The sequence below is a fragment of the Lynx rufus genome, unplaced genomic scaffold, assembly GCF_022079265.1.
Source record: "Lynx rufus isolate CCGP_SWC_20201006 ecotype Redwood Valley unplaced genomic scaffold, mLynRuf1.p SCAF_2, whole genome shotgun sequence".
NCBI lineage: Eukaryota > Metazoa > Chordata > Mammalia > Carnivora > Felidae > Lynx > Lynx rufus.
Genome location: NW_025814834.1, coordinates 129,859,506 through 129,874,140, shown reverse-complemented (window position 1 = coordinate 129,874,140; position 14,635 = coordinate 129,859,506). Strand labels below are relative to the sequence as shown.

At 39.0% G+C, this 14,635-nt stretch overlaps 1 protein-coding gene across 3 annotated transcripts in view; it reads left to right on the top strand.

The window, feature by feature from the left end:
* Positions 1–14,635, top strand: part of EEIG2 (EEIG family member 2) — a 94,788-nt gene that overhangs the window by 40,958 nt on the left and 39,195 nt on the right. For all 3 annotated transcript variants that reach the window (XM_047083147.1, XM_047083148.1, XM_047083149.1), the window contains exon 2: positions 7,631–7,751. In XM_047083147.1, the coding sequence (XP_046939103.1) occupies positions 7,631–7,751 (121 nt within the window). The remainder of the gene's footprint in view (positions 1–7,630; positions 7,752–14,635) is intronic.

The window sequence follows — 14,635 nt, the reverse complement described above, 5'->3', positions numbered from 1 at the left end:
TCATTGTGGTTTTGATTTGTATTTCTCTGATGATGAGTGATGTTGAGCATCTTTTCATGTGTGTATTAGCCATCTCATGTTTTCTTTGGAAAAGTGTCTATGTTTAATTTTCATGTATTAATGAATTTTCCCATCTTATTGTTACTGATTTCTAGTTTCATTCCTTAGGGTTGGAAAAGATTTTTTTTAATGGTTATTTATTTTTGAGAGACAGAGTGCAAGTGAGGGAGGGGCAGAGAGAGAGGGAGACACAGAATCCGAAGCAGGCTCCAGACTCTGAGCTATCAGCACAGAGCTCGATATGGGGCTCAAACGCACAGACTGCAAGATCATGTCCTGAGCTGAAGTTGGATGCTTAACTGACTGAGCCACCTAGGCGCCCCTGGAAAAGATATTTGTAATGATTTAGATCTTCTTAAAATTTGGTTACTTATTTTGTGACCTAACATGTAATCCGCTCTAAAGAATGTTCCATGTACACTTGAGGAAAAAAAATATATTCTTCTGCTGATGGGTAAAAAGTTCTGTATATGTCTTTAAGGTCCATTTGGTCTATGGTGTTGTTCAGTTCTGCTGTTTCCTTACTGATTTTCTGTCTGGATGATCTATTTATTATAGGTCCCCGTATAGAGTGGAGTATTGAAATCTCCTACTATTATTATATTGTTGTCTATTTTTCCCTTCAGATCTGTCAATATTTACTTCATATATTGAGGTGCTTTGATGTTGGGTGCATTTACATTTATAATTGTTATAGCTTCCTGCTGAATTGACTCTGTTATCATTAAATAATGACCTCGTCTTTGTTTTTGACTTAAAGTCTATTTTGTCTGATATAAATATAGCCACCTGTGCTGTCTTTTGGCTACCATTTGCATAGGATATCTTTCTCTACCTTTTCACTTTCAGTCCATGTGTGTACTTTAAAGTGAGTCTCTTATAGCCAGCATACAGTTGGGTCTTGTTTGGGGTTTTGTTTTTGTATTACCTATGCAGCCATTCTATACCTTTTGGGGAGTTTAGTTCACTTACATTTAAAGTAATTATTAATAAGTAAAGACTTAATATGGCCATTTTGTTCATTGTTTTCTGTTTTTATGGTTCTCTTCTCTCTTGCTGTCTTCCTATATGACTTGCTGATTTTTTGGTAGTGATATACTTTGATTCTTTATCTTTTTTGTATTTGCTGTAGATTTTTTTCTTTGTGGTTACCATGAGGCTTGCATAAAACTTCTCATAACAGTCTGCTCTTTAAGTTCAATTGCCTACCAAAACTTGACACTTCTATGTCCCCCCCAACAGATTTTGTTATTGATGTCAGAATTTACTTTTTTTTACCGTATGTATCTATTAACAAATTTTTGTGGTTGTAGTTATTGTTAATATTTTTCATCATTTAATTTTTATACTCGTATTAAAAGTGACTTATGCACCATTATTACAATATTATATTATTCTGAATTTGTTGATATTTACCTTTACCAGTGAGATTTATACTTCCATATAGTTTCTTGTTGTTGTTTAGTGTCATTTCATTTCAATTTGAAAAACTGTTTTGCACTTGTTGTAAGGCAAGTCTAATGGTGACAAACTTACTCAGTTTTATATAAGAAGGTCTTTATTTCTCTTTCATTTTTAAAGGACAGTTTTTCCAGGTATAGTATTCTTGGTCGGCAGTTTTGTATTTCAGTCCTTTGACTATATCATCTCACTCTTTCCTGACCTGCAAAGTTTCTGCTGAGAAATCCTCCTTAGTTTTATGGGGGTTCCCTTGTATATAACAAGTTGCTTTTTTCTTGCTGCCTCCAAAATTCTCTCTGTCTTTAACTTTTGATAATTTAATTGTCATGTGTCTTGCTGTAGAACTCTTCATGTTCAACCTATTTGAGGTCTTTTAGGCTTCATGAATCTGGATATTTATTTACCCAGATTTAGGGAATTTTCAGCCATTATTTATTTTTTAAAATTCTTTTTAATGTTTATGTTTGAGAGAGAGAGAGAGACAGAGTGTGAGTGGAGGAGGGGCAGAGAGAGAGGGAGACACAGAATCCAAAGCAGGCTCCAGGCTCTGAGCTGTCAACACAGAGCCCGACGCAGGGCTTGAATTCACAGACTGTGAGAGCATGACCTGAGCTGAAGTCGGATGCCCAACCGACTGAGCCACCCAGGCGCCCTCATTATTTCTTTAAATAAGTTTTCTGCCCCTTTGTCTTTCTCTTCTCCTTCTAGAACTCCTGTAATGCTTATGTTGGTTCTTTTGATGCTTTCCTGTAAGTCTCAGAGGTTCTCTTCACTTTCTTGTTCTTTTCTTTTTGTTCCTCCAAATAGGTAATTTCAACGGACCTGTTTTTCAAGCTCACTGATTCTTTTGCTTGATCAAATATACTATTGAAGCTCACTGTTGAATTTTTCAGTTCAGACCTTATGTGCTTCAGCTCCAGACTTTTTCTTTTTTATAGTTTCTCTTCATTGAACTTCTCCTTTTGTTCATGTATTACTTTCCTGATTTTGTTTTCATTGTCTGTCAGTGTTGTCTTGCAGCTCATTGCACTGCTTTAAGATGATTATTTTGAATTCTTTGTCAAGCAGTCTGTGGGTCTCCATTTCTTCAGATTTGGTTACTGGAGCTTTATTAATTAGTTTCCTTTGGAGAAATGAAACCAATTATATTAGTTTCCATTGTTTTTGAGAGGATATAGTCTGGGTACCTCATTTTCCACTGTCTCACTCTACAGAATAATTTTATTTTTTTAAGAGTTTTTTTTTTTTTTTTAAGTTTACTTTGAGAGAGACAAACAGTGCAAGTGCAGGAGGGGCAGGGAGAGAGGGAAAGAGAAAAAATCTCAAGCAGGGTCTGTGCTGCCAATGCAGAGCCCAGTGTGGGGCTCAAACCCACAAAGCCACAAGACCATGACCTGAGCCAAAAGCAAGAGTCAGATGCTTAACCGACTGAGCCACCCAGGTGCCCCCAGAGTAATTTTAAATGAGGGGCAAGGGTGTCTGGGTGGCTCAGTCAGTTAAGTGTCTAGCTCTTGATCTCTGATTACAGTTCATGGAATCAAGCCCACCTCAAGCTCTGTGTTGATAGCTGGATCCTGCTTGGGATTCTCTCTCCCTCCCTCTCTCTCTGCCCCTCCCCTATTTGTTCTCTCTAAATAAATAAGTAAACATTAAATGAAGAGAACAGGACTCTGGGATTCCTGAGCACCTACCACAATGTGTGACATTTGAACTCTGCAGATTCTGTTATTTGGACATGATTGGTCGTAGGCTCTATTAGTTAGGATTTAGTTAGCCGTATATAACAAAGTCCAAAGTAAGCACTTTAAATAATAAAACTTAAGAACTTTGAAGGGAGACCATCCAGGGTACATGATTATTTGGACCCATTTTCCTTTGTCTCTGTGTACCACTGTCACATGGCTTTTCCTTCAGGTAGCCTTGTGGCCCAATATGGCTATTGACATTCTTACCATCATCATGACATTTTCCAGGCAGAGGAAGGAAAGAGGCGTAAAAAGACACAAAGCAATTACCTTTCCTGTGCCTTTACAGAAGTCATATCAGATAACCTTCAATTATATCTTATTGGCTTGTAAAAGCACATCTCTAGCTGTAAGAGAAATGGGAAGGTGCAGTCTTTTAAATGGACACATTGCCATTCTAAATAAAATCACGTTTCTGTTTTTAAGGAAGAGAAGAGACTGCATATTGAATAAGCAACTGGCAGTCCCTGTCACATATGCACCTGGGCAAACCATTTTACTAGTTTAACTAGTCATACTGATGGACAACCATCCTGTTGGACAAAGGTCAAAGGCCTAAAGCTTTACCTAGAGACTAGAAGTACTAGGTGGAAATTGCCAGTGAGTAGGTAGATATATGAATCCAAGGACTAAAGGCAAAGACTTTACGTTTGTATGTTCTTAGTATACACATAGTAATTAAGGCCGTAAGAGTGAAAAGAAAAGAAAGCTAAGAATGTAGAACCTTAGTGAACATCAATATTTTAAGGAGGCAGAAGTAGAAAATGAAAAGAAATAGTCACAGAAATAGAAAGGGACTAGAGTATTTCAAGAATGTATAAGAGGAGTCAACTATGCTAAAAACAAGAGCCAATTAGATTTAGCAACTAGCTGCTCACTAGTAAGCAGTTTCAGTAGAGTTCTGGAGGATAGAGGCCTTCTTAAGGGAGATTGAAAAGTAACTGAGAAATGACGAAATGGAAAATGTCTACACTATAGGCAGTTCTTCAAATTCTAGTTCCAACCCTTTTTAGCTGAGTGACCTTGGACAATCATTTAATTACCCCTTATCCTCATTCTTTTATCTGTAAAATGGACCTTATGGTACCTTCCTCATAAGTTGTTTTGAGGATTAAATGACTTAATACATGTGAGGTATTTGCAACAATGCCTGGTGTGTAACAAGCACTCATAAATGTTGTCATTGTTGTCATCATCGTCATTAGTATCATCTTCAAGGAGCTTGGACCTGAAGGGAAAGAGTGGTAGTAAGTAGGTGGGAACAGAGGGTTATGGAGGTGTATTTTTTCCTTTAAGATTCAATGTCACATATTTTATGAAAACATATTCTCCATCTCTGTTCTATACCATAACTTCAGTTATCTGCCCAAATTTATGATGCTCTGCTGTTTTTTAATCTCTCCCCAGACCCACAAGACTTCCTCTAATCTCTAGATAAACTAGATCTGTATTTCTTGTAAATATTCCCTTCCTGCTTGTTTGTTTTTTAAGACAAACACTCACAGAGTTCACTTGACTTCTTTTATTTATTATTTATTTATTTATTTATTTTGAGAGAGAGAGTGAGCAAGCGTGTGTAGGAGGGCAGAGAGAGAGGAGAGAGACTCCCTCTCAAGCAGACTCCATACTGCCAGCACAGAGTCCAATGTGGGGATCCAACTCACAAACCATGAGATCATGACCTGAGCCAACACCAAGAGTCAGACACTTAACTGACTGAGCCACCCAGGTGCCCTGACTTCCTTTATTTTTATTACTCAGGCTAAAACTGCCCATTTGTGTAACTGATAGCATATACTATTTGGTATGTAAAGTCTGCTGCCTTATAAGGTGTTTTAAACTAGATAAAAATCTAAAGATGTGTTTCTGTAATTAGTATTGTTGAGGAATTATTATTACTTCATAAACAAATGAAAAGTAGAACATAAACAAAGTTTTAGAGTTTTGCAGTTAGTATCAATGGACTTTTTGTACATATGACATAATTTCTAGAATAACTGTCTGAATAACACCTTAAGATACCTTCAGTTTTGGTTTTTTTAGGCAGTTAGGGGAAAAATAGCTTGCACTGTTACGTACTCTTGTTCTCATTTTCAGATTTTCCAGTACTTGACACTGTGGGTTTTTTTTAAGTTTGTTTATTTTGAGAGAGAGAGTGTGCTTGTGCACAAGTGGGGGAGGGACAGAGAGAGAGGCAGAGAGAGATGGAGAGAGAGAATCCCAAGCAGGCTCCGTACTGTCAACGTGAAGCCTGATGTGGGGCTCCAACTCATGAACTGTGAGATCATGGCCAGAGACAAAATCAAGAGTCAGACACTTAAACAACTGAACCACCCAGGCACTCGATTGACAGTGTTTCTTAATTTGTTGGTTTGGTTTTTATTTTAACAAAGTTATAAATGCATATAGTTTAGAGTCTAACTTCTGTGGACATACTGTGGAAAACTGCAATCCCTAATCATTTACCCATTTCCCACATGGTCTGACAGGGAAAGAGCCAGTGGAATAAACATGCCACCTTCTCTCTCCTACCCTTTATCCTGGTGTTTGTCCCTTCACTACATTCAGTGACAGAGTGCAAGTGAGCCTGGTTGATGTAGTCCTTAAAGACCAGGCTCCTGGGCCACAGAGAAGAGTAGAGTGGATATGGAATGACAAATAGAATATTAAGCACAATAGTTTTGATTTCCATGAGTACTTTTTAGCTCTCTATATACCCTGCTTTATAGCATCCTATTCTTTTATGGTAGATGCAGTTTCTGTCTCTCTGAGACTCTTTTTTCTTCTTCCAGCATAGATTTGGTTGCCTTTTTCTATTCATTTTGGTCTCAGTTTGTTCATATTAAGAGACTTTCCTCAAGTGGCTGCTCATATTTAACTATGAGGCAGCAAAAGTTGCTCAGCAGCTTTGTACATGTGGAGAGTGTTCATTGACTCAGGTATTTACTGTAGATTGAGCAGACAGAGCAATTTTGTCACCGTCAACATACATCTCATTAGAGCTTTTCTTTGGGGCTGGTTGTAATTCCCCAGAGATTGTTCTTCCTATATCTTGTCAAAGAATATATTCTGAGGAGCCAGGTTAGGGGACAAAGGTTGGAAGTCTCAGCATTCAGTAAGTTATCTTTCATCCTGTTTACCCCCCCACCAACCCCCCACTCAATATGATCATGTTGTGGTGCCATTTTCAATACCTGCCCTCAAGTCAGGTAGTACAGAGATCTCCCTGTTTTACCTCATCAGGAAAATAAATCTGTCTTCTGTAGGAGTCAGGAAAATCTGAGGGTCTCTTTCTTTTTTTTTTTTTTTTTTTTTTTTTTTTTATTTATTTTTGGGACAGAGAGAGACAGAGCATGAACGGGGGAGGGGCAGAGAGAGAAGGAGACACAGAATCGGAAACAGGCTCCAGGCTCCGAGCCATCAGCCCAGAGCCTGACGCGGGGCTCGAACTCACGGACCGTGAGATCGTGACCTGGCTGAAGTCGGACGCTTAACCGACTGCGCCACCCAGGCGCCCCTGAGGGTCTCTTTCTAAAACACCTTTCAGTCAGTTCTTCTGCCATTTGTCTCTCCTTCATTCTACTTCATCACAAGCCTAAGATACCTGCTCTTGGCTTCACTAGTAACTAGCTTAATGTTCAGCTTTCTTGGATTTGCTAAATCACTATCACTTCCTCATCCCTGGTCGTTTATTTTTGTCTTTCTGATTCTCTTTGTCCTTGCTAAATGATGCCTTAAAAATTAACATAGAATGTTTTGGAGAGGGAACAGAGGTTAATACATGCCCTCAACTTGAAATCTGTAGAAGTTTTTATGTAATTTTTTTTTAAGTAAAATACAGGGATTTTTTTTTTTTAATATTGCCTCTGATTCCTGATATGTTAATGATCTCAGTGACAGGAACAACCAAGTTCCTTAAAGCACAACATATTCCTTTACAGGAATAAAACTGTAACAGCAGTTTATTTCAGAATAACTATTTGTTTATATTTCTGTCTCTCGTACTGTCAACTATAAGCCCTCCAAGGTTAGGAATGTGGTCATTCTCATCTTCATATTTCAAACACCTAGCACATGGCCAGCACACCTAAAATAGGCATGTATTATGTGCCGAATGAATGAGTAGTGAAGTTTCAATTTATATTGATTAAATTGATAAGTAATTTCACTTTTAAGTTTCTGTGGATAATTAAAACTAGAGATTTTCAGATCACATTGTTAAGATGTGTTTTCTTCATGTTTCCAAATATGGTCTTTTACTTTACCACTTCTGCATTACAGACCTGAGTGAAAGAGTGTGCGCTTTTTTTAATCTGTCATCAATAGTAATTTCTTGTGTGTTTTTTTTTTTTTTGTTCCCTCAGGGAAGTGGTGCAGGCAAACTGTGTTCACTGGAGAAAGAAGTTCTCATTTATGTGCAAAATGAGTGCAAGTGCCACCACAGGCATCCTGGATCCTTGTATCTACAGAGTATCTGTGAGGAAGGTATAAAAATAGCCTATTACGTCTCCCCTTTCAGAAACCATAATTAGTTCCATAGTCAGCTCTACTTTATTCAGCTCTACTTTATTGTTGGAACTGCTCTATGTAATTTCACTTCACACTTGCAGCAGTAATTTAAATTAGTGTGACAAATACGATTTTTAAAATCTGAAGTTATAAATTATTATACAGGAACCTTATCTCACGATCATTATACATTTAAGTGTTAACCCTATTTGAATATTTGCAGGGGGTGGCTATATATATATTTATATTCCCATTCATTGTATTTCTCTTTGTTAGGCATTGTTTTTAGGGACTTTACATATATTATGTCTAAGAATAACCCTGAAAATGGGTGTCATTTTTTTCCACTTTCAGGAAAACTGAGGCTCAGAAAGGCTGTCAATTGCCCAAATTCACACAGCTAGTAAATGGCAAACTGAGGACTCAAACACACATCTTTCTAATTCCAAGGCCATGTTTTATTTTTTACATCATTTCCTTTCCACATATTAGGTTGAGACATGTTACAAATAATCTACAAAGATGATAATCTCAAATGGTTCAACCTAATATATATAAAAATATGTAATCCTACTTTTTTGGGGTGAAAAGAGGGAATCCATTTGTCACCACTACGGGTGAATTAAACTGCTGGCTTTAAAACATAACCTTTATGGGGCACCTGGGTGGCTCAGTCAGTTAAGCGTCCGACTTCGGCTCAGGTCATGACCTCACAGTCTGTGAGTTTGAGCCCCGCGTCAGGCTCTGTGCTGACAGCTCAGAGCTGGAACCTGCTTCAGATTCTGTGTCTTCCTCTTTTTCTCTGCCCCTCCCCTGTTCGCACGTAAGCGCTCTCTCTCTCTTTTTCAAAAATAAGTAAACATTAAAAAATAATAATAACCTTTATGTTCCACTTTATATAAATTGTTTAAATTACCAAAATAATACATATACATGTTCAAAAATTAGAGAAGGCCTTGGAATGAAAAGCAAGAGTCCCTTGCCTTGTTCTTTTCCACCCCAGTCTTGTGTCCTCCTTTATCAAATAAAAAGTTGTACTTTTAACCTTATTCTGCTTTTTGAATGAACTGATAGCACTATGTTTTGTGTGGCTATGTTTTAAATTCTTATATTGCTTAATCTACTCATTTATGATATAACAAAAATACATGTATACATTTGTAGATTTTAAGCCTTTACTGAAAACAGATCTCTATAAACAGTCTGACTTGGAGCACAGTAATTGCACAGAGGCTTCCCTAAAGGAAGTATAGTTCAGTGACAGGATGTGTGTCATCATAGTGATCTGGGTTTGAATCCCAGATATGCCACTTACTCACTGTGAGACCTTAGGCAGTTTTCCTGACTTACTAAAAATCATTTTCCTCATGCAAATTAAGGGTATGATAATTTCTTTGTCTAGAAGTTACAGGGGTTAACCAAGATGTAATTAAGCATCCTACCATCTTCTCTTTCTACTTTAATTATTGCTGTGGCTCTTATATTGAAACTTTTACTAAATGGGTTCTAGTCATGATTTTTGAAAGGTGACCAGTTAATCTTTCAATTTTAATAAAAAACATATAACCAGTTTAGAGTAAAGCATAACTGCTAATTAAAAACACTTAAAGTCTATTACCAAAACACTTTTTTTTTTGGGGGGGGGTAATTTGAGGTAAGACTTGTTCATCTGAAATCAGTTCCTCAGATTATGATGGTTTGGTGTAGGGGTGCCTGAGTGGCTCAGTCGGTTAAGTGTCTGACTCTTGATTTTGGCTCAGGTCATGATCTCACCACTCATGGGTTCGAGCAGGGTGTTGGGCTCTGCGCTGAGCATGAAGCCTGCTTGGGGTTCTGTCTCTTCCTCTTTCTCTGCCCCTCTTCCACTGGCATGTACTTGCTCTCTCTCAAATATTTTTTTAATGATGTTTAGTGTATCACGGTACGTATGTTAAGCTGCTGAAGCAGAAAGCCAACTACACAATAACTTAGACAAGATAGAGATGTATGTCTGTCTTGGGTAATAGCCAAGGGGTCCAGGACTACTAGAGTAGCTCTGCCATCTTCACCACATGGTGCCCATTTTTAGATCCAAGGGAATCACTCCAGTCTTGTCTTTCGTCCAGTGGAAAAAAGAGAAGAAGCCACATGAGAATTAAAGTAAGAACCCATAAAGAAAAATTAGTAAACTCATCTATATGAACATTTTCTGCATTGCAAAAAAATACCTTAAGGGGGGGGAAAAAAACTTAGGGGCGTCTGGGTGGCTCAGTCGGTTGAGTATCCGACTTTGGCTCAGGTCATGATCCTGCTGTTTATGGGTTAGAGCCCCATGTTGGGCTCTGTGCTGACAGCTCAGAGCCTGGAGCCTGCTTCTGATTCTGTGTCTCCTGGGGCGCCTGGGTGGCTCAGTCAGTTGAGCTACTGTGGCTCAGGTCATGATCTCACGGTTTGTGAGTTCGAGCCCCACATCGAGCTCTGTGCTGACAGCTCAGAGCCTGGAGCCTGCTTCTGATTCTGTGTCTCCCTGTCTCTCTCTGCCCCTCTCCCACTCATGCTGTGCCTCTCTCTGTCTCAGAAATAAACATTAAAAAAATTTTTAAAAAATATTCTGTGTCTCCTTCTCTCTCTGACCCACCCCCACTCACACTCTGTCTCTCTCCTTCAAAAATAAATAAACATTAAAAAAAAAATACATACATACATACATACATACTTAAGTAGGGGGCGCCTGGATGGTTCAGTCAGTTAAGTGTCCAACTTTTAGTTTTGGCTCAGGTCATGATCTCACAGTTCGTGGGATCAAGCCCCTAGCCAGGCTCCATGCTGGCAATGCAAGGCCTGCCTGGGATTCTCTCTCTCCCTCTCTCTCTGCCCCTCCCCTGCTCATGTGCTCTCTTTCCCTCTCTCTCTCTCAAATAAGTAAACATTTTAAAAATACCTTAAGCAAAGTCATAAATTAGGGGAAAACGTCCAAACCATGTCAGAGGACTAATTTCCTTGGTATGGAAAGAGTTCCTTCAAATAAATCAAAAAGAAAAGATCAATAATCCTTTAGAAAAAACAGGCAAGAGGAGGAAAATATATTTCACAAAAAAGGAAAATATAAATAGCTTTCAAACATATAAAAAATTACTCAATCTCACTCATATAGTAAAGCTACAAATAAAGCATCCTTTTTTACCTATAAATTTAACAACAACCCAAAAGGTTGATAATGCTCTCTGCTGCCTAGGACACAGGGAAGCCGTCCATCACCTGTCAACAAATATGTGAGTTCCTACAAAGTGTCAGGTACTATTCTAGGCACTTAAAGGACCGTAGTGAACTGGAATGAGTTCCTGCCCTCAAGGACTCTACTTTCTGGTTGGAGCTGGGGGGAAGAGTGGTAGGAAAGACAGAGTAAACATGTAACCAAATAAGATTGTTTGAGATGGTGATAAGTGTTGTATATAAAATACAATAAGATAATAGAGAATAACTCAGAGAAGATCATTTTAGAAAATTAGGCGAAGGGTCAGCAGACTTCTCTGAAAGGTAACATTTGAAGAGGAGGTACCTTTGTAAAGATTTAGGGAAAGACCAGTCTAAAGGAGTAGGACCTGGGGGGCACTGGGTAGCTCAGTCAGTTAAGCATCCAACTCTTAATTTCAGCTCAGGTCACGAGCCCATGGTTCATGGGATCAAACCCAGCGTTGGGCTCTGTGCTGACAGCATGGAGTCTGCTTTGGATTCTCTCTCTCTCTCTCTCTCTCTCTCTCTCTCTCTGCCCATCCCTTGCTAATGCGCTCTTGCTCGCTCTCTCTCTCTCTCTCTCTCTCTCAAAATAAATATGTTTTTTAAAAAATAGAGGAGTAGAGCCTTGTATTAGTCAAGGTTCTCCAGAGAAACAGAATCAATAGAGTCAAGATATAGGTATATAGATAAAGATTTATTATAAGGAATTGGCTTACACAGTTATGGAGGCTGAGAACTCCCACAATACGCCATCTGCAAGCTGGAGACCCTAGAATGTTGATGGCATAGTTCCAGTCTGGGTCCAAAGCCCTCAGAACCATGGAACCAGTGGTGTGAGTTCAAGTCAAAGCCTGAGAACCAGGGGTGCTAATGGTGTTAAGTCCTAGTCTGAGGGCAGGAGAAGACCAGTGTCCCAATTCAGACACGTAGAGAGAGAGAGAAAGACTATAACCTTCCTCTTCCTCTTTCTTCTATTCAAGCCCTCAACAGATTGGATGGTGCCCACCCACACTAAGGAAAGCAGATTGCTTTCTTCAGTTGGCTGATTAAAATGTTAATCTCATCCAGAAACACTCATAGACATAGCCAGAAATAGTGTTTAACCATATATCTGGGCACCCCATGACCCAGCAAGTTGGCACATGAAAGTAACCATCCCATACCTTCAAGTAAAGAGGCCCTGTGTTAGTTTCCTAGAGCTGCTATATCAAAATACCACAAATTGGGTACCTTAAAACAACACAGATGTGGGGCGCCTGGGTGGCGCAGTCGGTTAAGCGTCCGACTTCGGCCAGGTCACGATCTCGAGGTCCGTGAGTTCGAGCCCCGCGTCAGGCTCTGGGCTGATGGCTCAGAGCCTGGAGCCTGTTTCTGATTCTGTGTCTCCCTCTCTCTCTGCCCCTCCCCCGTTCATGCTCTGTCTCTCTCTGTCCCAAAAATAAATAAAAAAACGTTGAAAAAAAAATTAAAAAAAAAAAAAAAAAACACAGATGTACCGTCTCATAGTTCTGGAGGTCAGAAGTAAAAATCAGTAGGGCCTTGCTCTAAAGCCTCCAGGAAAGAAACTGTTCCATGTCTTTCTCCTACCTTTTGGTAGCCTCAGGCATTCCTTGGCTTGTAGATGCATCATTCCAGTTACGCGGCTGCTTTCTCCCTTTGTGTCTCCACATCATCTTTCCTCTGTATCTATATCTACATTCAAATCTCTCTTTTTTTTTTTATAAGGGCACCAGTCTTATTGGATTAGGACCTCATTCTAACTAGATTACACAGAATACTGTGTATTTCCAAATAATATCACATTCCAAGGTATTGAGGGTTAGAACTTCAAAATATTTTAGGGGTGTGGGGGAGAAACACACAATGCGATCTGTAACAGGCCCTAAGATTATAATAAGACTGGAGACTTACGCTTCTGAAATTAATGGACCAGCTTATTAAAGCCCTCCTGTCCCTCTGAGAACAACCAGAAAACGAGGCAGAATGTAAAAAACAGCTTCTTGAAGGTATCAGAAGCTGCCATGGCAGTAATGCCTTAAGAAGCTTAGAATCATAGACAAGGGAAGCATACAGAGATGAGCCTGACATTTGGCATTGCTTTTTCCCTCAGAGCATTTAAGTTGTAAGCAGTGGTTAATAAGCTGAGCTGAAAGCAGCGATCTAGAGGCTAAGAAGCTAGCTGAGATCACAGCAATTTTACAGGACTAAAGGGACAAAAACTGGAGTCCAGGACCCATTATCATGAAGGGCCTTGGTAAATACCCTGAGCTTTTCATTGGGATTCTCTATGAGTTTCAACCTAGAAGGTGTGTAGTGGATATAGATCAGCCTGTAAAAAGAATGAAACTCAGCATCTAATCATCTTAATCCCTGCTTGGATGAAGGTGATCTGCCTTATAAGAACTTGCCAGAAGCAAATGTGTATCTTCTCTGAAGGAAAATAACATTACTCCAAACCTCACATTACTTCTTCAAGTGATCATGCACAAGACTTATCAAGCATACCAAGAGATGTGATTGCATGACCAAAATCAAAAGGAAAATAGATAATAAAAACAGATAAAAATAAAATTTAAATAAACAGATCCATGGAAGATACAGGTCTTGGGAGGATCAGAGACAAACTTTTACAGTAACTATGATGAGTGAATGATATGGGGAATTTTATTAGAGAACTAGAAACCATAAAGAAGCAAATTGAATTCTAGAACTGAAAAATAACTAAAATTTAAAGCTAAATAGATGAAAATAAATCTCAACAGATGGATTTAACAGCAGGTTTATCAGAAGTGAAAAGAGGTTTGGTAAAACTGGAAAATAAGACAAAAGAAGATATATAGACAAAATCACAGAGCAAAAAAAGAGTAGAAAATACAGAAAAGAATATGAGACATGGGAAACAGTATAAATGTCTAATATATATATAATTGGAGCCCTAGAAAGAGAGGAAAGAAGTTGTGGTGGAGAATCTTCTAAAACTGTTGAAAAATATTAGGCCACAGATTCAAAAGTACTGTGAACCCCATTTAGGATAAACAACAAATCTGGGCATGTTTAAATGTCAGAAGACCAGCCAGGCTGGAAGATGGTAACACGGAGAGGGAAAGCTCTTGTCAGTGAGGTTGGAGGCAGTAGATCAGGTAATGAGTTTGGATTTTATTCTAATTATAACTGGAATCCATTTGAGGATTTTAGTAAGGAGAGATATATGATCTTCTAAGATGACTTTTCTGTTGTATGGAGGATGCATTGCAGATAGACCACACAGGTAGTGGGGATGGTTCAGTTGAGCAATGCTTGCATTGGTATGGCATTGTTGCTATGGCATACCATACAGAGATGGTATGATTCAGGATGGATTCTGCAAGGTAGACCCCTCCACTAATGGATTGGGTGTGGTAAATGAGGGGGAAAGAATTGAGGATAACTTAGACCTTTGCCTGAGCATATAGATAGGTAATTGTGCTATTTATTAAAACGGTAAAGGCTCACAGTGAAATAATTTGGGGGACCAATAAGCAGAGATCAGCAGGCCTGTTTTGGCCGTGTTAAATTGGAGGTGTCTATGAGATTCCAAGCAAGGATGTCCAGTACTCATTTAAAGATACTGGTCTGGGGCGCCTGGGTGGCGCAGTCGGTTAAGC